At 54.4% G+C, this 21,805-nt stretch overlaps 1 protein-coding gene across 8 annotated transcripts in view; it reads right to left on the bottom strand.

Annotated features, from left to right (window-relative positions):
- Positions 1-348: 348 nt before the first annotated feature.
- The window catches only part of Rapgef1 (Rap guanine nucleotide exchange factor 1), a 123,304-nt gene continuing 101,847 nt past the window's right edge, over positions 349-21,805 (bottom strand). For 6 of the 8 annotated variants that reach the window (XM_076569089.1, XM_076569086.1, XM_076569090.1 and 3 more), the window contains 13 exons: positions 19,689-19,774; positions 16,577-16,688; positions 15,156-15,231; positions 12,208-12,292; positions 10,089-10,181; positions 8,531-8,716; positions 7,509-7,593; positions 7,301-7,395; positions 5,567-5,645; positions 5,318-5,419; positions 4,699-4,796; positions 3,415-3,543; positions 349-2,730 (listed from right to left, as the gene is read on the bottom strand). In XM_076569089.1, the coding sequence (XP_076425204.1) occupies positions 2,580-2,730; positions 3,415-3,543; positions 4,699-4,796; positions 5,318-5,419; positions 5,567-5,645; positions 7,301-7,395; positions 7,509-7,593; positions 8,531-8,716; positions 10,089-10,181; positions 12,208-12,292; positions 15,156-15,231; positions 16,577-16,688; positions 19,689-19,774 (1,377 nt within the window). In that variant the 3' untranslated portion in view covers positions 349-2,579. Of the gene's footprint in view, positions 2,731-3,414; positions 3,544-4,698; positions 4,797-5,317; positions 5,420-5,566; positions 5,646-7,300; positions 7,396-7,508; positions 7,594-8,530; positions 8,717-10,088; positions 10,182-12,207; positions 12,293-15,155; positions 15,232-16,576; positions 16,689-19,688; positions 19,775-21,308; positions 21,405-21,805 lie in introns of all 8 variants that reach the window. The other 2 variants (XM_076569085.1, XM_076569088.1) reach the window with 1 other exon arrangement.

Consider the following 21,805-nt stretch of genomic DNA (forward strand, 5'->3'; position numbering starts at 1 on the left):
TTCTCACGTGTATGTGTGTGCAGTCACAGGACACCTTGCAGGAGTTGGTTCTCTTCTATCTCATGGGTCCCAGTGACTGAATCAGGTTGTCAGAGTGGTCAGTGCCTGTGCCCTCTAAGCATTTTCCAGGGTTTCCTCTCAGTTTGAACATTCCTGAGGCTATGAACAGGGGCAGTGGCCGGGGGATGTCATTGTCTACTCAGTCAGAGTGACCACAGCCACAAGAGTGGGTCTGAGGACAGAATGCCTACCAGAGCACTAGCTCCCCCCCCCCCTTCAGTTAGATCACAAACAGGCAGGGACTGGCCCAGTGCAGCCTGGCACAGAAAGCCTGGAACAGACATGGCATCAGACGGGCTTTTGTCTGTTTATTTTTTTCATATAAAAGTTACGAGCTTGTAATGTCTGTAGGAAGATGCCACTGTCGACAGGTTAGTGGGGGATTTATATTACAGCATCACACTGGGAGGCATTAGGCAGGTGTTTCGGTTCAAGGGTCAGCCAGATGTGGCATTTGCTTGCCCTAGTCTTGGCCATACCAAACCCGCAGGTAAGGGCTGGCCTCTGCTGAGAACCAAATTGTCCATGGCATTCAGTATGCCTACAGAGACTGATCTCCACAGCTCTCCCAGCCCCCCACCCCCGAGAAAAAGACACGTGGAAGCCAGGCTGCAGTGAGCACTGGGCTCAGCCTCAGCCAGAGGCAGGTGACTAGGGAAGCCTGTTGGCTAATAAGTTAAACCCACACATCACACCTCGCTGTCCTGGCTCCCAGGACTACAGGAGGCCCTGGCTTTTCTGGATCTGGAAGGTGAGCCTTCCCTTCCGCCCAGCTCATGCTTGGGAACCCATGGATGCCAGACCACAGACCCACCGTCTGCTGTGGCACCAGCAGGCTAGGCCGGACAGCCTGGGCTACAGAAGGCGGCTGGGGGAAGGGCCCTGTGTGCACAGGGCCCCAATCACACCGAGCACTCCGAGCTGCTGAGGGCAGGAGGCAGAGACTGAAATGAAAGGACCTGCAAAGGAGAAACAAACCAAAGACCCACACGACTGCTCACAAGCCTGACTCCACACACACACACACACACACACTCCTTAAACAACCCACCTGGCTGCTGCCAGAGGGAGCCGGCCAAGGGGCTGTTCACAGATGCCCCCCCTCTATTTACAGCACAAATAACCAGGAGAGGGGAAGAATAGCCCATAGTTCCTTTTTGATAAAAGCTGCTAAAAAAAACAAAAACAAAAACAAAAAAACAACCCAGGAGGGGTTCAGAGCGACAGTTGTTTCGAACCTGTGCCCGGCCAGCACCTGTTGCTGTCTTCTCCTCTGCTGTGATGACTGGGCTGAGGAAGCACAGAGATCCTGGTATCCATTTGACCAAGTCCCACGACCAGAAGAAATGGGTGCTTGTTCATGCAAAAGTGAACTGGAGGCATGGGGCAGGGCCAGCAGCACATCTGGATTCCGACCTGCACCCTGCCAACCAGCTCCAGTGGTGGCCATGGAGCCACGGCCTGGGAGAGCCCAGCCCTGAGCCCTGAACATCTTGCCCTCGATTGTCGACCTCAGCAGCAGTGGGTGGCTCCATACTGGGGGAAGAGTGCCTGCCTGGGGTCAGGCCTCTGGAGGCACTCACACCCTTCTCGGGGACACCAGACATTTGCAGGGTGCAGAAAGGGACTGGGGACCTGCTGGTTCAGGGGTGGGGTGGAGTAGGAGGGAAGCCCATAGGCCTGGAAGGGACAGGAGATGGCATTAAGGCACACAGCAAGCATGGAGGGGCTGCTTGCCTCTCCCTAGGTCACTAAAGAGCCTCACTCTCTGATCCGCTCAGAAGCCTAGCCTTGGCCCCAGCTCAGCATGAACACTTCCTCCTGATCCCAGAGCGCCGTGCTGTGGGTGGGCTGGGCCCACAGTGGGCGGGCGCTCCTGGGGGTCCTGTCACGGTGGAGCAGGTGAGCCCCAGCGGCCAGGCACGGCAGGGCAGGTCTGGGGCCAGTACTGTGACGAGTGCCAGCTCTGTGGCTGCTGCCTGTCACCCACCACACCTTCTGGGCCAGGTCTACACGCCCCGTCCTCCATAGTTAAAAGGCAGGGAATGGACAGCAAAAGCTTCCTGCCATGGCCCTTTTCTGCCTTCTGCCTCCCATCTCCCAGCTGTATCTCCCCTGACTTCAGGTGCCCTGGAGGGCAGCCCACCCAAGGGTCCTGGGGCCTCCACTTATTTGCCACTTAAGAAGGCTAGGGTAGCCGTGGGAAGGGTGAAGCCTGCCCTGGTCTGCTGTTCAGGTCTCTGTTGCTCCCCAGCTGAAGGAGGACAGCAGGGAACAGGAGGGAGCATTGAGAGAAAACAGAAAACAAAACCAGACCAGGGCCCGCCAGTTCACAAGTCAGTCCTGAGGCCTGCCAGCCAGCTCACTGTGGACTCTGAGGCTTTAGCCACAGGGAGAGAGGCAGGAAACCAGCCAGCAGGATTGGGTACTGCCACACAGCCGAGCTGTGGACAGGCTCCGAGGCTGGGACGGTCCAGGTCCTCTCCGGGCCCTCGAACGTTCTCACACCCAGCTTGCTCCTAGGTTTTCTCCTCCCGGTCTGTTTTCCGCCTTGTTATGTTCCTGGGTTTGATCTTCAGAGAGAGTTCCCATAGGGCCTCCTCGGCCAGGTGGTCGCTGAAGTCATTGAAGAAGTTTATGATGTCGTCGTTTCTCCGGATTTCATAGTGCCTGGTGGGAGAAGGGCAGTCAGCGAGCCCAGGGCTAGCTGAATAGCCAGGCCAGAGGCTCTCCCAGGGTGCCGCCCGGACCACTGTGGACCCTCACGGTCAACTGCCTGGCAGGGTCACTGCTACCTGACCTGACTGGACAGCAGCGCTCACACGAGAGCACAAACAGTGTGAGCAACCCACTGTGAGCTCTGCATCTCCAAGCAGCACTGCAGCAGCAACAGTCCATGGGAAACGGGGCTTCCCTGTGGTCCCCTGCGCAGACCCATGGGGACATGCCACACTCAGGCCATCCCGAGTGGGCTGTGATGCCCAAGTCTGCCCTTACTGCCCTAGAGCCAGGGAGCCTGGATTGTCAGCCTCCTTCTTTTGGTTTTTCAAGACAGGGTTTCTTTGTGTAGCTTTGGCTGTCCTGAAACTCTGTAGACCAGTCAGCCTCCTTCTTACAGCCTGGTGAGCACCTGCTTCCTGACGTGTATGCAACTGGAGGACAAGCTGGCTGCTACCACAGGGCCCAGCCCAGGCCCAGACAAAGAGTTGAGCCCTGTATGTGGATTTCCCCATGCTGTCCTGATAAAACCCAGGGGGAGCAGGGACTGTACCCCACCCACAGATGCAGACTCCTGGCCCTCTGGGCTATGCCTCTCCCTGCAGTGGGGCCAGGCTGGCCCCAGGGAGCACTCACGCCTGCTGGAAGCACCGCATGCTGTCCAAGATGTTGAACTGTTGCCACCGCTTGGAGAAGTTCACTTTCCCGTCGATATAGTCTGGGTTTCCCAGGTGAACGAAGGTCAGGTCCTGCAGGATCAGACCTCTGAGGGAGAAGGCAGAAGCCAGTTACCGTATGGAGACAGACAGACAGACCCAGGAGGGGAGGGAGAAGGCAGAAGCCAGTTACCGTATGGAGACAGACAGACAGACAGACTCAGGAGGGGAGGGGAGAAGGCAGAAGCCAGTTACCGTATGGAGACAGACAGACAGACAGACTCAGGAGGTGAGGGGAGAAGGCAGAAGCCAGTTACCGTATGGAGACAGACAGACAGACAGACTCAGGAGGGGAGGGGAGAAGGCAGAAGCCAGTTACCGTATGGAGACAGACAGACAGACAGACCCAGGAGGGGAGGGAGAAGGCAGAAGCCAGTTACCGTATGGAGACAGACAGACAGACAGACTCAGGAGGGGAGGAGAGAAGGCAGAAGCCAGTTACTGTATGGAGACAGACAGACAGACAGACTCAGGAGGTGAGGGGAGAAGGCAGAAGCCAGTTACCGTATGGAGACAGACAGACAGACTCAGGAGGGGAGGGGAGAAGGCAGAAGCCAGTTACCGTATGGAGACAGACAGACAGACTCAGGAGGCAGCTGTTTTGCTGTGAGCTGGCTTTGCTACTAGAACTGCAGCCCATGCCAAGCAGCTAGTGAACCCCATAGTAAGCCAGAGCACAGATTTAGTGGTCTTTCGACCCATATACATCTCTGCCTTCTGTACGTTGGCTCAGATCACCCTGTGGATCCCTTAAAGCCTAGCTCAGCCCTGGAAGAGTCTGGAACACTTGAAAGTGTTATGGCCTGGCTATGGAGACTGTGGGGCTGACCCGGCTGCAGGGTCAGCAGGTTGTGGTTGCTATGAGATTTAACTAACCAGTCAAATAGACTACAACTGGAGAGAGGACTCAGTGGTTAAGAGTGCTTACTGCTATTGTAGAAGACCTGGGTTTGGTTCCCAGCACCCACACGGCCACTCATAACTACCTGTAACTCCAGTTCCAGGGGATCCCATTCCCTCCTCTGATCCCTGTGAGCTACGGCTACATACACTGTGCACACATACACACTCAGACACACATGCACATGTGTATATAGACACACTTAAAATATACATTAAAGGATGAAAACAACAAAAACCCCACGAAAACTGACAGAGGGAGCTGAGAGGTCTGAACTATCAGGTATGGAGGGAGCCAACTCACAGGTACGGGATACACGGGGGCTCCACCTCCGAGAGGGCGGCTCGGTAGGCTCGGAAAGAGGATGAGCTGTCAATCAATGTGCAGTACTCGGCCAGGCCCTGCAGGATAGAGGAGGTGGATTAGTGACACGTGATGATGCCAGCTGCCCATAACATGCCGGACTCAGGCCCTGTCAGCACCTGTTTATGGTGTCAGCTACACCTCTGTGGCAGAGGGCCTCCGGCCTGTGTGTGTCAAGTGCCCTTGTGGGTGATGTGAGTCTATGTCCTCAGAGGAGACCCTGCTGGTGGGCTCACTTGTCCTTTCCTCTAGCACTCATCTTGCTGAAACCCACCCAATAGGCCCTATACGCAGTACTGAGGCCAGAGCAGCCACTTCGGACAGATGGGCCGAAGAACGGATTCAGCAGGTGAAGCTGGGACCCGGGTGCAGGGAGAGGTGACAACCCCACAATCAGCCATGAAAGCCCCAGGCCCTGCTGACCGGAGGGAGACCAGAGACAGAAGCTGAGGTAGGAGAGGCAGCGGGCTTGGTTACACAGAGGTGGGTGGCCAGATGGGGACCCACGCCTGGTCTTGCTCAGGTCCACACCAGCCTGTCCAGACTTCCCACTACCCACCTCTGAGGTCTGCCTCTGCCACTCCAGTCTGCGGATGGGTGCTGAGTCCAGAGCCGAGAGGATGGCCAGGTAGGAGTTGAAGTTGTTCAGCTTGCGCAGGTGCTGCAGAGAGAGGGAGTGGTGGTGAGGGGAGGGGAGGGGAGGGGAGGGGGAGGGGGTGGTGGTGAGGGGAGGGGGAGGGCAGGGGAGGGCTGAGGGCTCTAGTCTTCCCAGGGGAGCTGGGAGAGCTCAGGGCACTGAGCCAGTTACCTTCATGATCTTGATGAACTTCAGAAGCAGCCTCTCCCGGTCCTGGGCCTTCTCCTGCAGCATGATAATGGACCGTACCCTGCAGGAAAGGGCCAGAGAAGCGACAGCTGAGCTGACCATCCTCCACAGGCTTGGTGGCCCTGTGCCAGTGGGTAACAAGTTCTTACCCATCTAGAGCCCAGGGAAGCACAAGCATGGACTTGGTCCCTGATCTCAGAGTGTTCACTGTACCTCTGCAGGGGAGGCTTGGGGTCTGAAACATCTTGTCACAGGGAAAGGCCTCCTGGGCGGATGCTGGCTCAGAGCTCAGCTAACAGTTGAGTATGAAAACACTTGGTCAGCCACAGGGATGGAAACGCAGAACCTTAGCAATAACCAAGGCTGAAACCCAAGGCACGCCTCACCTGTGCCCTGTTGACCTCATGGTGGCCTCAACCTCCTGTGGCTTACAAGGACCACTCCTATCCTGTAAAGGGTACCCGTGTCAGGGACATGTCAGAGACCATGGCTCCAAAGGGTACCGTGTACTTCCAGCCTGCCCAGGCTTCCTGCAGTCAGCAACTGTGAATGAGGCAAGGCTCGGGAAGGAGGCTGCTCCTATCTGCCCTAGAAACCAGCACACTCGGACTGGGATGGTGGCTGTTGCTGAGGGGAGGATGCTTCCCATGCAGGGGGAGAAGCAAGACCTCCAGGAAGCAGTGCTAAGGACACTGAGAAGCAATGAACCCCTGCCCCCGTGGGAGCCCGTTCTCGGGTTCCTCGTGGCTTTACCCAGCAGGTCTGAGTAGAGGAGGATCAGGACCACGGGCCTGAGTGCAGGTGTCTGAGATGGTCTGCACTTGGCTGTGCTGGGGGAGGAGGTCTTTTGCTCCACCCCTTGGCATCTCTATAAAAACCCTGGGCCAGAGACAGTCGGGGCCCATTGGAATAGGTTCGAGGCCCTCTCGAGGCTATCCTTTATTTTCTATCTGTTTATCTCCGCAAGATTCTCCGCTATAAATCCTTCTATCTAATATTTCCTGCTGCTCGCACTCAAGAAAACTCTGGGAAGCTGTGGGGGTGGTGGGTAAACACCCCCCCCCCCCAGCCATGGCAGGCACGTGGGGTATGGCTGATGCAGTAGGAGGTAGTGGCACCTAGTCACATCTTGAAGAGGCAAAAATGACTGGATTATACACACACAGTGCTGGCCTTCATTCTGCTTTAAGAATTCAGAGACAAGCTGGGTATGGTGGCACATGACTTGCATCCAAGCACTTAGGAGGCAGAGGCAGCAGATCTCTGGGAGTTCAAGGCCAGCCTGGGTTACATAGTAAGTTCCAGGACAGCCAGCCAGGGCTGTGTAGAGAGAGCCTGCCGGCCTAAGAACTCAGGAATGCTCATCAGTTGCTCTCCGTCAGGCAGTCAGGTGAGCTGTAGCCCCGATGACTTACTGGTACTGCAGAAGTATCGATGAGCAGCACAGACAGAAAGGACCCCTCCTGCCCTGCAGTCACTCACGGCAGAGGTTACCCATCAATCCTGACACTCTTCTCTGCACTCCGGAGCCTGTGGTGCCTCCTCCACCAGCTCTGCAGGCCACCCCATCCCTGCTTCTCTCTGCTGCCCACAGTTCAAGGTTAGAGCCCACAGGCTCTGCAAAGAGCTGAGGACTGACCATTGAACCTCGCTGCTAAGGAAGCGTGGACTGCCCCCACACAGACCACTTGAGCAAGTGCTGTGGTTCCTGCTCACCAGTAGGACATGTTGTTGAAGTGCTCCGTGAACTGGGTCAGATTGGGGCTCTTCTCCTCATTCTGCTCTTTGGCCCAAAGCAAGACCTCAGGGATCTGGGTGGGAACAGAAGAGATGGCAGTCCAGCCTGTGACGGGCCTGGGCCTGGGGCAGGGGCCCTCCCTAGGGCAGAGAGCTGCTTCCCTTCACAGGGCCACTCAGCACCTACCTCTATCTTATAGAAAAGCTCGGCGTCCAACAGCGTCAGCTGCTCTGCTATCTCATGGCTGTGAAAATCATGCAAGGTCCCTGGCCTGGAACACAGCATGAGAAGCATGGTTGGAGAACAGTAATGCAGTGATGCAGGCCTTAGCTCCACGGGCCTCCTGGGCCACAGGCTGCTCTCAGCTAACTGGCTTCTTTCCTCTTGACTGACACACCCTCACCAGCTGGGCAGACACCTCCCAGGCTTTTAGGGAGTCAGGATGGCATAGGAGGTAACATCAGTGCTGTGGAAGTCCAGAGCTGACCACAGCCCAGAGCACATCCGTCTCCTGCCTCGTCAGCTCCATTTGCATGGACAGAGGGCCAGCCACGGGAGCCCAGGGGCTGTCCTTGAGGCACCTCATCACAGGGTGGGGACACTGACTCCTCACCTGGCTGTGACATCCCTGGCTGTCGAGAGCTGTGGACAGCTGGGTGAAAAGAGCTGCTGCCATGAAGGAGAGTTATGTGAAGGAACTGTGGAAAGAGCTGAGCAGGGAGTGAGTGAGTGAGTGAGTGTGTGTGTGTGTGTGTGTGTGTGTGTGTGTGTGTGTGTGTGTAGAAGGAGCTGAGGAGAGAATATGAATACCTAGGCAGGAGAGAGAGCAAGAGAGATTTTCAGAGAGAAGAGGGGGCTGTGTAAGTGTGTGTGGAAAATGTAACTGTACGTAAAGAGATGTAACTGTGTGGAGACATATTTTCAGAGAGATTTTAAGAGAATTTAAGTTGAAGTAAAAGAGAAAGTTATCATCAGAAAGCGTGTATGTGTTTCCTTATTATTTCCCCTCAGACAGAGGAAGTCTAGCCCTCAGAAGGATAAGTATTTCCCTAAGCCCTCGCTGCATTCGTGGGTTTTCCTACATTACCCTGGAGGTGGCCTTGGAGCAGGCTCTCCATAAAGTCACTGACAGGGAGAGCCCCAGCCACGGGAGCCCAGGGGCTGTCCCTGAGGCACCTCATCACAGGGTGGGGACACTGGCTCCTCACCTGGCTGCGACACCCCTGGCAGCCAGAGGCTGGTCGGAATGGGCACACCTGAGTAGCTTCTTCTGGTCCACCTTGTCCAGAATGTTCTTCCGGAGTACTCGGGCCAGGCTGAGCTCTCCGCTGCATACCAGGCGGAAGACTAGTTCCATCAGCAGCTTCAGAATCTCCTCCGTCAGCTCCACCAGGCTAAGGGCCAAGGGCACTTGGTGAAACATAGGCCAGGACCCCAATGGAGGGCACCACTCACAGCTTCCACAGTGTTGGGAGTGACCTTTCTGGAATTGGTCCCTGCCAACTCACTCAACACACTTGCTGCTTTCTGCCTTGGGGAAGCTCCTGGTCTAACCCTGGTGATGAGATGTCAGGGCAGAAGACCCTCATCTCCGGGCGGTGGTGGCGCACGCCTTTAATGCCAGCACTCGGGAGGCAGAGGCAGGAGGATCTCTGTGAGTTCGAGGCCAGCCTGGTCTACAGAGCGAGATCCAGGACAGGCATCAAAACTACACAGAGAAACCCTGTCTTGAAAAAACAAACAAACAAACAAACAAAAACAAAAAAGAAGACCCTCTGCAAAAATAAAATAAAATAAAACAAAACAAAAAAGTAAAAAATAAAAAAAAAGAAAGCTTTCAGAGGATTTGAGTTCAGTTCCCAGTACCATCAGGCAGCCCACAATCTCTTAGAACCTCACTTCCAGGGGGTTTGATACCTTCTTCCAGCCTTCTCTGGCATCTGCGTGCACATGATACATATAAACTCATATAGGCACATAAAATAAATACATATTTTAGATGTATATATTATATGTACACATACCAGTTCTGCAGTATTTTACTTACATACAAATACACATTAATACATACTGTTAACAAGAGATCTTATTATAATAGATTGTAAAAGACAAGTCAGCATTATGTTGGTATGTTCAAAATAAAAGTTAGAAGGCAAATAAATTTCACTTTCTAAAAACAAAACAAAAAACAACAAAAAAACAAACAAAAAAGAAGACCCTCATCTCCACTGAGCCCCTCCACTCCTGACCTTAGCATCATGCAGCCACCAGACAAGGGCAAGATGCCAGGCGAGGGCAAGGATTCAGATGTGGCACACCAAGAACAGGGTTACCTGAGCATGGAAACGGCAGTCACGGCCGAGGTTCAGACAGCCCTGTGGCTGCGGAAGCCTGTGGAGAGCCTGTGGAGATGCAGCCTCTGCACTCACCCCAGCCCCCATTTGGCCTACACTGCTGGGAGTCTTAAGGTGAACCAGTCCTTACCCAGGAAGGGGCAGTCCCGGATGGGACAGGGGTGTTCTTGAGGGTCTAGGACCCATCCTACCCTTGTCTGTAGTGTCCCTCAGAGCTGGGATGAGGCAATGGAACCAGGGGCAACACTCTGGGCTGCAGGCAGCCCCCCCCCCCCAGTGGGTAGAGTGTAACGGTTGTACGATCCAGGTGAGGGAGCCTGCACCATCCCCACGGCTTGCTAGTGGTCTGCTGTGATGCACACGGCCCTGGACACCTGCCGACCACTCCTGGGGCCCTGGGCCAGGCACTCACCAGAGCTCATCCACTACTCGAACCAGCACAAAGAATGTGTTCTTGCTGACTCGCTTCTTGAATGTGTCAGCGAAGGGAGAGAACTTTTCGTAAGTAAAGTGTGGGTTAAGGTCCACAAGGCAGAGTCGGCATGGAATGCTAATTTTGAGGCACGCCCCCTCCCCCACCATACGCCATGTACAGTGCTGGGAACCCTGTGAGTAAAGGCTTAGCTTATGGAAGCAAAGGCCTGGTTTGTGTGCAGCAGGAATGTGCAAATCTGGCCCAGGCCAATGGTTCCACAGGCTGCAGGACCAACTCTGGCACCATCCAGGGCACCTGCAGGTTGGACCTGAGTGCCGACATGCTGAGAGTCATGGTGCTGGGTCTCAGGTCGAGGGAGCAGGTCCCTGGCTAGACATTCTCCAAGACCCAGGACCCAGAGAGTGAACAGGCCCAAAAGGCCTCCCTCTCCATTCTGGCTTCCATCCAGAGATCATTTCCCCAGCCATGTGGCCACAATGGCGTGGATGCTCCTGGTAGTCTGCATCTTGGAAAGCCAGGCTGGTCCTTCCTTGTGGGAGCAGCAGACTCTACAGGTGTTCCCCTGTCCCAGGACAGCCCTCACACCTGACTCATGACCACTGACGCTGGGGTCTACCTTAGAGATTGTGGTTTCCTGTCCCCATTAACTCCCCATACTTTCCCTTAATCCCCAATGACCCATGACCTGTGTGTTGGCACTCACGGGGAGCCACACCTCATGGATGGTCTACCTGGCCCCCAGCGAAGTACTGCCCCAGGTCTGAGGGGGAAATGCCTCCATGAACAGGTTGGCTGAGGTTAAATGAGGGAAGGGCTGAGAAACTCAGGATGGCAGGAGAGGTTGGAGGTGGGAATACACAGGTCAGTTACCCATCCTCCATTTCACTGGCACCATGGGAAATATGGTGTAACAGAAATAAAAATGGTCTCACAGCCAAGAGAGACCACACATGCAAATGCATGTCAGATGTGACATGTTCCTGGCAGATGCAGTTGACAGTCTTTTGCTGGGCCAGGCTCTAGCAGGTGCTTAAAGCCCACAAATTGGGAAATGACCACACCTGTCCTGTCCTGACAGGCCAGGACGGTTAGTCAGGGTCAGACTGAGAACAGGAGGTGTGCGGGAGCCCGAGAGGGTGCAGGGCACACAGAAGGCAGAGAGCTGCCCCAGTGACAGCAGCTGCCCAGCAGATGGCAGTCATAGGCTATGTGGCTGGGAGGTGGCCCAGTAACTGTTGTTCCCAGGCAGGCTCAGGACAGAGAAAGGGGAACAGGCAGCCAAAGTGGGTTCTTCTGAGACCACAGGGTCTTGGCCACTAACACAGGGAATGACAATGCCCAAGGCTGAGGCCTGGGCAGGGGGCAAAGCCTAGCTTTGTGTGGCCAGGGCAGGTAAAAGGGACAAGGTCTGCCTCGAAGTCACTGAGACACCATTGTTGTCGTCATCGTCGCTGTCCTCTCTTTTTCTTCCTTTTTTTTTTTTTTGGTTTTGCAAGACAGGGTTTCTCAGTGTAGCTCTACCTACACTGCACAGAACTCGCTCTGTAGACCAGGCTAGCCTCGAACTCAGAGATCCGCCTGCCTCTGCCTCTTGAATGCTGGGATTAAAGGTGTGCACCACCGCCTGGCTGAGTTTTCTTCTCTTAAGCCTGCCCACTGGTGTCCACCAGCTGGACACCCAGGGTTCAGTGTCGAGAAGCTGCAGCAGCCCCTGGCAGGGCCACCAACCTCCTTCCTCTCTCAACCTTTCTCAGTCTTTTCCAGAACTACCCAGTGGCCCCACCCATCCTCGGCAGTGTGGCAGAGCTGTTCCAGGCCCTCCATGTCATCCCATGTTCTCCTCTACCCTGTCGTGACAGTCAGGGCCAGGACACAGCTGGTTGGGATGGGAACTGGGGCCACTGCAGGGGTGAAAGTGCTACCCTGGGAAGGGCTGAGAACCCGAGGGTTGGTGACACTCTGCAGGACAGTTAACCTGTATGCCCAGGTTCAACACGCCCAGCCTCAGTTTCCTCAATGACATCACCAGAAATGGAATAACACCAGTAAAAACGCCGGTCTCACGGGCTGAAGGCTGCAGGCCTGGGAAGGATATCGGTATTGCAGTTTCTTGATGAGCTCCTCCGGGCTGATGAAGGTCCTGTAGGTGGTCAGGAAGGCCTCACAGTACAGCACCAGGTCTGCGGAAGCGCAAAGGAGCCATTTAGTAGGACCCAGGGTGTGGGCTGTGGACTGCAGCATGGGCACCATGCTGTGTCCTCTCTGACAGCCAGGCCAGGGAGGGGAAGGGAGGGGAAGGGAGGGTCCTTTTCCTGCCTGTGTCCTGCATCTTTCATCTCACAGGCGCTGCTGGCTCCCTGGGGAACCAAGCCGTGGGAGGGTCTGAGGCCCAGTGCAGGGAACGAACTTCAATTACTCAGTGACCCTGTGCTGGTAGGGGGCAGAGACTTGGGCACACTGGCCCTGGACTGTGCCACCCCCAAATTAGCACAGATGCTACCCTAACGCCCAGTGGTTCAGTGGCTCTTCACTGCTCTAGACAGAGACAGTAGTCCAAACTTGCCAGCAGGCCCTCACAGTCAAACCCGAGGTAATACTTTCAGATGACAGGTCTAGTAATTAAAAAGCGGGGGAAACTCCATTCTAAGTCCTAAGGGGAGTCTGAAGTGTCTGTCTGCTGCAAGGCTCAGCACGAGGCTCACTGCCCACACAGGGCAAGGGCAGCTGTGAGGACCAAAGCCCCAGGAGCTGGAGACCTCAGGTTGGTAGCACCACCCCTTCCAAAGGGGAGGGCATAGCCAGCCAAGGACCCCTGCCTTTACTTCCCTGTTTACTACTGTGGCTTCTTTTCCCTATGTCTTGATATGAAGCACAGGATGGCATATGAGACACAGTAGGCTAGTTCAGCCGGCTGGGCTGGGCCACACTGGACCTGGGAAAGCTCACCATGTGGCTGGGTGCTCACCAATACTATCCGAGCTTTACTTCCTGGGTCCAGACCAGCCTCCCCAACCTTCGCCCATACTTTCTCCATTTGCTGGGGTGGAGGAGTTACAAGGTATATGTGGCATCTCGTGCCATCACACTGTGGCCAGGAGTATCTGCTTGCTCTTGCATTTGGGCTGCATTGGGCCTGGTCCCTGAGCTGTGCTCAGGCTCATAGTTGTACTCTAACCTACCAGCTCAGTTAGGTTGGAGTTTTCTAGAAAGAGTTTGTGGCGAGAAAGCAGAGATGGGACCAACACATATGTTTGTTTCTGGAAGGATGGGTACAAATGCAGAGGGACCACCGCTAGGAGCCAGTGGCCTCTGGTCGGGTGTGTCCTAGTGCACCGATGAGCCTCAGAGTCATACTCCACAGGCCGGAAGCTAAAGAAACTCACGGGAGACCAAGAGTAGACCAGACTCGAGGAGGGCCGTGCTCTACCATGCTGGGCACAGCCCAGGCCTGCTGGCTGCAGCACTGTTGGCATCAGCTGGCTGCTGGCTGCGGGCTACGGTGTCACCTGGCTTCTGGTGGGAGCCTGCGCCAAACGCTGCAGTGCTCACAGGGCTGTTTTGGTTAAGATCCCCAGGGGCCTTCAGAGGAATGGAAGCTTGGGGGCCAAGGAACAGGTCTGGCACACAGGTCCTAAGGAAGGGACAGGATCTGAGCTTGGGCCCAACACCATACTCAACCTGGCTCTGCCCCACACTTTTCACAGTGCCACCTGAGAAAAAAGCTGTATGACAAGTGTGCCCTCCTTCCTGCATGCTTGTCTAATGGGCTCAGCCCTGCTTGTCACAGCTGAGTCCCAGACATATGAGATGTGGCTCCCAGGGCCTTTGAGTCATATACCATTGGTGCAGGAAGCCACTTGCCTGAAGAGCTTTGCCATCTGTCATGGGCACCCTCTCCACTCTGGTGTGGCTCATGGCCTCTGTCTCAGGTAGGACTCCCAGGGAAAACCAATTCTGCTTCTTCAGTGATCCCAAATCCTACTGAAACTAAGTCTCCTTAGTGCAGACCCAGTGGGTAGACCAGAAGGCCTTCAGGCTCCCTGTCCAGAGTGCCCTTTGGCCTGGCTATACAGTGGATAGGACAGGAGAGTTGCCTCACCAGGCCAGGCCAGAAGCCAGCTGACATCCCAGCCCCTCACTTCTGGATAAAAATGAGGTGGAAACGGCTGCTTTGCCAAGTGTCCTGATGTGCCACTCAGCAAGCCCTGGGCACTGCCTGCACCCCAACCCCAACAGGTCAGGGAACCACAGCCCTGGAGGAAAGGGCTGCCTGTAGTGAGGCTGTGGTGGGCTTTGGACTGAGTCTCTAGGACCACCCTCCCATTCTGGCTGGAAGAAACTAGAAGAAATGCTGGAATACTGAAGGGCTCAACAGCGGCTGTAATGAGGGCGAGCTTGTATGAGGCTTTTCAGCTTCTTCCAGGCAAAGTTTTCGTGCTATTTTCTTTCTCTTTCTTTCTTTTTTCTTTTTTTTTTTGGTTTTTCGAGACAGGGTTTCTCTGTGTAGCTTTGCACTTTTTCTGGAACTCACTTGGTAGCCCAGGCTGACCTCGAACTCACAGAGATCCGCCTGGCTCTGCCTCCCGAGTGCTGGGATTAAAGGCGTGCGCCACCACTTCCCGGCTTCTTTCTTTTTTTAAAGAAAGGTCCTTGCTCTGTGGCCCCAGCTGACTCTGAATTCACGGCCCCTCCACCAGCCTCCTGAGTGCTAGGGTTACGCGTGTGTGCTGCTGTGGCTGCTTTAACTTTAATACCACTGTTGAACATGTTGTTATCCAGTGGGCTGCCCTTGGAGCACACACTAGGTACCAACGAGTGGTACACCTCAGTGTGTGCACAGGGCCAAGGGCATCAACAGAGAGAACATGCCCAGGCACAGTCGGACAGGGTCAGGGTCTCCAGAGGTAGCTTCTTCTGCCTCTGACCTCGTACCATCAGGCCCAAAGTTCCACCCAGTCAGTGTTTGCCAGGAGATGACAGTGTAGTGGGGTCATGTGATGCCTTTGGTGGGACCCAAAGCCACTGTAGTGGAAGCTGCCATACCTTTTCTGTCTGTCTCAGTAGCATGGACCAGTAAGATGTCTCCTGAACCTCCACGAACATCTGGCCCATCATCACCCTGGAGTAAAAAGAGCACGAGGCAAGGCTGAGGTGACAAACTTCAGGGACCCTGAGTCCCTTCTTTCTCTTCTCCTCAGCTCAGCAGCAGCAGGCAACACTACACTGTGTACACACTGCTGCCATGGACTTAGTAGATGGGCACTGGTCAGAACTCTTGTAGGAAACCGGCACCAAGGAAGCTGTGCAGATGCGGTGGGCACCAGGGCATCTGACCTCCTAGAGGACACGTAGGGTCAGGGCGCTATGGTTTCAACCCCACCTCTACCTCCTGGCTCATACCGAAAGGTGAGATTCCAGAGGAGAGAGACAGCCCCTTAGCCTGGGAGACAGGAAGCCACCTTTGTGCTTAGGCCCTTTCCTAGGTGGAGCAGGGTTCATCTGTGGGGACATGCCCCGCAGGCTGTTCTGGGAAGGACTTCACTAGAAAAGCACAAACATAACAAGACCACTCATGACACTGGATGCATTCCTGGCCGCCAAACCCAGTCTGCCAGCGGGAGACCAACTCTATCTCCACAGGCAAACAGGCTTCAATCTGCTCCAGTGACAGAGCTGTGGGCAGGTTGACTCCGAGGGAGACAGCGCCAATACCCATCTGTACGTCCCACGAATGCTCAACTCGGCTGTTCCCATCTAGATTCCAGTGTTCTGAGTGTTCTGGGTTTCCTACCTGGGACAAGGCTGTCTATGTTGATGACCTGATTTTCCAGAAGAAATTTAGCTCTTCTTTCTGCATAGGCCCTGCATGGACCCTGCTAACTCTACCAGCACCCTGATTGCCTGAGTGCTGACATCTTCCTGGCTTGCCCAGGAACATGCACAGGGCAGCACCTGTTCTGTGGGTGCTGCAGCTATCAGACCAGTTCCCAGATGCACAGCTACTCAGGGGCCGAGATGGCCCATGACACCCGAAGTTTCTGGAATAGTACAGAGAAGAGACAAGGCTCTTGGGCCAGCGTCTCTCTTTCATGAAATGACTGGGTGTTGTTCTTATCAACAGGGCTCCTCAAACAAGGCCCAGCTCAGAGTCCAGGCCCAATTTTCTTAACAGGCGGAGATCAGAGGAGGGGGAGGTGCCGCGTTATCAACAGCACACTCAGGCCTCACTGCTGAGGGCTTCCCATGCAGGCTACACTGAGCACCAATGGCTGCTTCTTTTGCATTGCCCTCAGGGAGGCTTTGCAATGCTCAAGTTCACTTTTGGGAAATAGCAAGAAAGGGACAGTGAGCTTCCCACCAGAACCCTGACTCAGGTCTCCCTGCTGGGGCACCCAAGGCCACATTTCTCTCCCCTCCCTTCCCTCTTGCTTGGTGGCTCCAAGATTCAGGCCTGGGGAACTTACCTCTTGCTTGAGTGTCAGCCTGGCCATAATTTCATTATGGTCAATGAGAGAGAGTTCATCTACTTCCTCTTCTGACTGGGCTGGCTCCAAAGCATCCAGTGACTTTGGGGACCTAGGAGGAGAAGCGGTTGGTGCTGAAACTGTCAGACATGGCCCGGCCTCCCCAGTCCCTGGACACCTGTAGGCTGAGGCAATCCAGGTGATGGTCTTTCTTTCTCTTTCTTTCCTTCTTTCCTTCTTTCTCTCTCTCTTTCCCCCTCCCTCCCTCTTTATTTGTTTGTTTGTTTGTTTATTTATTTTCCCCTGCCCCGTGATGGTTAATCTTAATTGTCAACTTAATGAGCCCTACAGAAATCAGGTCTCTGTGCATGCCTGAACAGGTTAGGTGGGGTGGGAAGACCCACTCACTGTGGGTGGCGCCATTCCCTCAGCTGGGGCTCTGGATGGTCTGAAAGAGCTGAGTACAGCATTTACTGCTTTGCCTTTTGATGGTGGATGCAGCACACCAGCTGCCTCAAGCTCCTGCTGCTGTGCCTTTCCATCACTAGACTCCAACGCCAAACTCTGACAAAATAAACCCCTTCTCCCCTAGGTTACTGTTATCATGGTAACAGAAAAAGTAACTAAGACACCTGCTTATGCACAGACCAGGGTGTAAGAGCTGCTCATGGACAAGCCCTAAATGGCAACTATACTGTGAAATTGGAGTGACAACCTGGCTCCTGGTTCTGTCTGGGGACACGTCTGTTCTCTGAAGTCTCTTCTGCAAATGGAAAGAACTAGGCTGTCGAGTGAAAAACGGTCCTGAGCTCTCCTGTAATGGTTTGGTTTTAGCTTGTCCAGTTTCATCACACACACACAAGAGCAGTGCTTGAAAGGAAGTGCAGTGAGAGGGCTATGAGATAAGCTGGGCAGTGGTGACGCACACTTTTAATCCCAGCACTTGAGAGACAGAGGCAGGTGGATTTCTGTGAGTTCGAGGCCAGCCTGGTCTACAGAGCGAGATCCAGGACAGCCACCAAAACTACACAAAGAAACCCTGTCTTGAAAAACCAAAAACCACAAAAAAAAAAAAAAAAACCCAAAACAAACAAACAAACAAAAAAAACCCACAAAAAAGGGAAGACATGTTCCTCCATGCCATCCCCAAGCCCTTTCCTAGGGTCCTAACTCTGCAGACCTTTTGCTTAACAGTAAGAAAATGCTGTGACCCAGCAGATCAGCCCCATATCGTCCCAAGAGACTGCCTTTGGAAGAGGCAGCCATGGCACTGGGGTAGGGGAAGGCCCCTGTCCTGGGCAGACAGATTTAAAACACTGAACAGCATCTGGTCCAAGGAAGAGGAGATGAGATTTCTCCAGTGTGGGCAGCTAAAGGCATCTGAGGACGATTCTCAGGTCAGATCCAGAGACACTGGCCAGCCCTGGGGTTGTCACAGGACACTACCGCACCCCTAACAACACTAATTACATCTTAATTTATCTTGTGGGGGTGCTTATGTGGACATGCCACAGTGATGGTCAAAGGACACGTGTGAGAATCAACTTTCTCCTTCCAGCAATGGGTCCCAGGGACCCACAGGGCAGCAGTGCCCTTACCCACTGAGTCCTTGCTCAGGCCTCAGGGCGCATTTTCTCAGCAGCTGAGCTGCAATAACCTGTGTCTCAGTAAGAACGTGAACAGCCAGGGCTTGGGGAGAGCCATGCTTGCTGCTGCCTTAGAAGGCCAGCCAGTGGTGTGGCCTTTATGCCAGCCAGACAATGTCTCAGGAGCTCTTCTGACCACCAGTGTGCTCATCTTTCTGCCCATTCTGCCATCAGAAGTCTGCGGAGCTCCAAGAGGAGCCCTTGGGAGAGCCCTCCCTCAGGAGGTGGGTAACCTGAACATCTGAACTCGGAACATGACACCTAATTCCAGTGAAGCAAGTGACGGGATTCCCAGGCTGCTTTTGCTTGGCACACACAAGCCTTCTGGCCACGTGTCATACTAGAAACATCCACCACTGCTTCTAACACCTGGGGGAGTCACCAGACAGACTTATGGCAGTGAAAACCCAAGAGTGGCCAGGATGCAGGTGGTTCCACCCACAAACTTGTCCAAACTGCTTGCAGGCCTTTGTTTGTTTTTTTTTAAAAAAGGTCTTCCCTTAAAAAACAAAACAAACAAACAAAAACAACCAAACCCTCTCAGTGCCACACCTGCACTGAGGCCTGCCACTGCCAAGCGGGCAGTGTTTTGCCATGATAAACCCATGAGACCTCAGGTGACCAGTCTCCAACTTAAGAGACGGAATGCCTGACTAGCTGGAGCACCTCATAAGGCAGGTGACGTCAACATGAAGCAGCAGGGGATGCTCACTGGCGGCTCTTTCAGACTGCACTGAAGGGTTCCAGGGAACTAGCTACCCTGCTGCCAGCCTCAGAGACAAGGTCTCTAAAGGCACTGCAAGGGTTGGGTCATGAACCCCAAAATTATATCAGATACTCCTAGGAGGAGGGGCTGTGGCTGTGGCTCAGTTATAGCACTTGTCTGGCATGTAGCAGGCCTTAGGTTCACCCTGGGGTGGAGGTGGCGGGAGGGGAGGGAGAGACTGATAGATTTCTGGGTTTGCTTTCCAGGTGACATGAGGGAACCTTTTCTGTCTCAGGTGCAACAATGATATTGTGATCATTATTTCCACTTGTCAGGAGAGGGGCCAAGGGTCACAACCCCTGTAACCTACTTTTGAAATGGCTTAGTAATACAATATACATGTTTATGACTAGAAATGCCCACAATCACAAGTTTGTGGATGGGCGGGTCTTTTACATTTCCTATGTGACCTTGAGTTGGAAGAAACCAAAATCAAGGAAGGTGGGGCTGGGGTTTGGGACAGAAAAGGGGCCCAGAGTGGGTGTGGGACAGTAGAATGGGTATGATCGCGAAGGCATGCTGGCTGCTGCAGAGCCCTTCAAAGGGTGGGTTATTAGTGATCTTTCTGTTTCCTTGTGGTCCCCCCTTGAACACAGACAGTTTTGAGAATCAGAAGAATACAGAGCCTCCACGCAAAGCACAGGTGGCCTCACTGAGCGGACACTGCTCTTGGGGCCTGGGTACCCCTGCTCCTTCTTACCTCTCCCCATTTTCTCTGCTGTCCTGCCCAGATGTACTATTGACCGAGGGATCTCTGGGATGACCGTCCTTTCCCGAGGGTGGTTCCTGCAAAGGGAAGGAATGGTGGGTTTGGACAGACAGCCCATGCTGGGGTGGTCTGTCTGCTCGGCACCCCTGTCTGCAAGAGTGGCCGAGAGCAAGCGCCTATGGAGCAGCTGGAGGTGGGGACAGTTGATGATGACCGGGGTTAATTACCAGAAACACAAGCCCTGTGGAGACAGCCCAGCACCTGCCTTGGAAAGAGAGGAGGTGCCACTCCTGCCAACATCTACCACCTGTCTACCACCTGGTACAGACCCCTGGCCCACTTCCTGAAGGAAGTCCCAGCAAGTCCTCTCTGAGCACCCTCCTCCCTCTCTCCCCTACAGAAACTGACCACAGGAAGTCAAGGGCCTGCTGAGGGACCCCACACAGCTGGCAAACGGCAGACAGTGGACTTGAACCCTTCGGGGCTGTCTGCCTCCAAAGCTTGTATCCTTCACCACGACTCCCTACAGAATCTTAGGGTCATCATGATCCTTAACCAGTGACAGTTTCAGAGTCTAGCTGCTCAAACCCACAAATGTGAACCACCTTGAGCAGACAAACTGCCTCCATACCCAATGACAAGACAAGTCCACAATGTCCCTGAGCTGGCATGGAGTGGTGGTGAAGAGAGGCCTTGTGAACACCGGGACCATCCCCAGGGAGAACATCCTCACAGAAGAGTGGGGCTGGCACTGCAGAGTGCCCACTGGCAGAGGAGGGCCATGGAGGCTGGGCACAGCCGGATGATGCTAGTGACCCAGGTCCCCAGAGGGTGGGACCCTGGTTCAGCTCTCACAAACAGGGCCAAATCCCACAGTAGGGGAAGCAGCTCCTGACATTGTGCTGATGTCTGGGGGGGTGGCACCTTGGCGGAGAGACACCTGAAAGCCCAGGAATCATGGCATGAGCACTCCTAGTAGATGGCCCTGATGTTCAGGCTGGGCTGGCCAGTGCAGTGATCCCTGGTGGAGATTCTGGTCCTTGAAGACCTGGCCTTATCCTCTAGAGGAACTTCTCATTTAGTCTCAATTTGCATCTCAATTTGCTGAAGCCAAACTCGGGAAGCCTCTTGCTTCACAGAGGCTTTGCCCCTTGAAGCCACAAGCTGGTCAGCAGCATAATGCAGGCATGGACCTCAAGGGTTCTGCTCTCAGAAGACAAGCATGGCTAGCCATCACTTGCCCTGCTTCTTTGGGAGTAGCCGAGGGCAGTGAGGCATGCTGGGAGGAACTGAAGGGCAGGAGTAAAAGTAGCTCTTGAAAGAGGGAGATCAGCACTAGAGGGAGGATGGGAAGAAATTCCAGGGAGAAGCTGGGACTGTGGCCAGAGTCCACACCAGAGGCTTCTGGAGATTTCTAGAAGACTCATCCAGCCAGGCTCTGAAGCAGAAGCAGGGCAGTCCTCTACCTGGAAGCCATATCCTCTTCCATAGGATGGGCTGGCTTCTAGCAGGCTTACGGAAGCTCAGCCAATGGAAGCAGCTGTAAGGAAAGCCACCTCGAGGGGGCAGTTGCTGGCCCATGCACAAGGCCACCCACCCGAGGTTACTTACTCCTCCAGAGGGAGCCAGCTCCTCGCTGGTCTGGCCAGAGGAGTACAGATTGACATATTCACCCCCACCAACTTCCTCGCTGGTGGCATTTTCACTCTAGGGGAAGACAGGGTAAGAGGAAAGACAATGGGCCAGGCCCTCTGGTCAGCCTCCACAGCTGAGAGAGCTGCAGGGCAGGCCTGAATTAGGAAGAATGCTCCGTTCACAAGAAAGAAAAACGCCTGAGAGCTCCGCGGTTACCCCTGGAAAGTGTCTCCACAGTGCCGAGGACAGAGCTGTTCCTACTGTCTCTTGCCCCTGTGCTAGCCAGGCCCAGTGTCCTACTGGACCCTCTCCAAAGTCTTCAGAGCCATTCTGGAAACTCCCAGAAAGCTGCTCCACTTGTAGCAGGCCTGGGGGGGTTCTCAGTCTGTGGCAGGGCCTGTAGGGGTTCTCAGCACAGTGGGCAAGAACAACATGCTTGATAACTTAAGATGCTGGAACTGCCCCCATCTGTC

The sequence above is a fragment of the Peromyscus maniculatus genome, chromosome 4 (assembly GCF_049852395.1).
Source record: "Peromyscus maniculatus bairdii isolate BWxNUB_F1_BW_parent chromosome 4, HU_Pman_BW_mat_3.1, whole genome shotgun sequence".
Classification (NCBI taxonomy): Eukaryota; Metazoa; Chordata; class Mammalia; order Rodentia; family Cricetidae; genus Peromyscus; species Peromyscus maniculatus.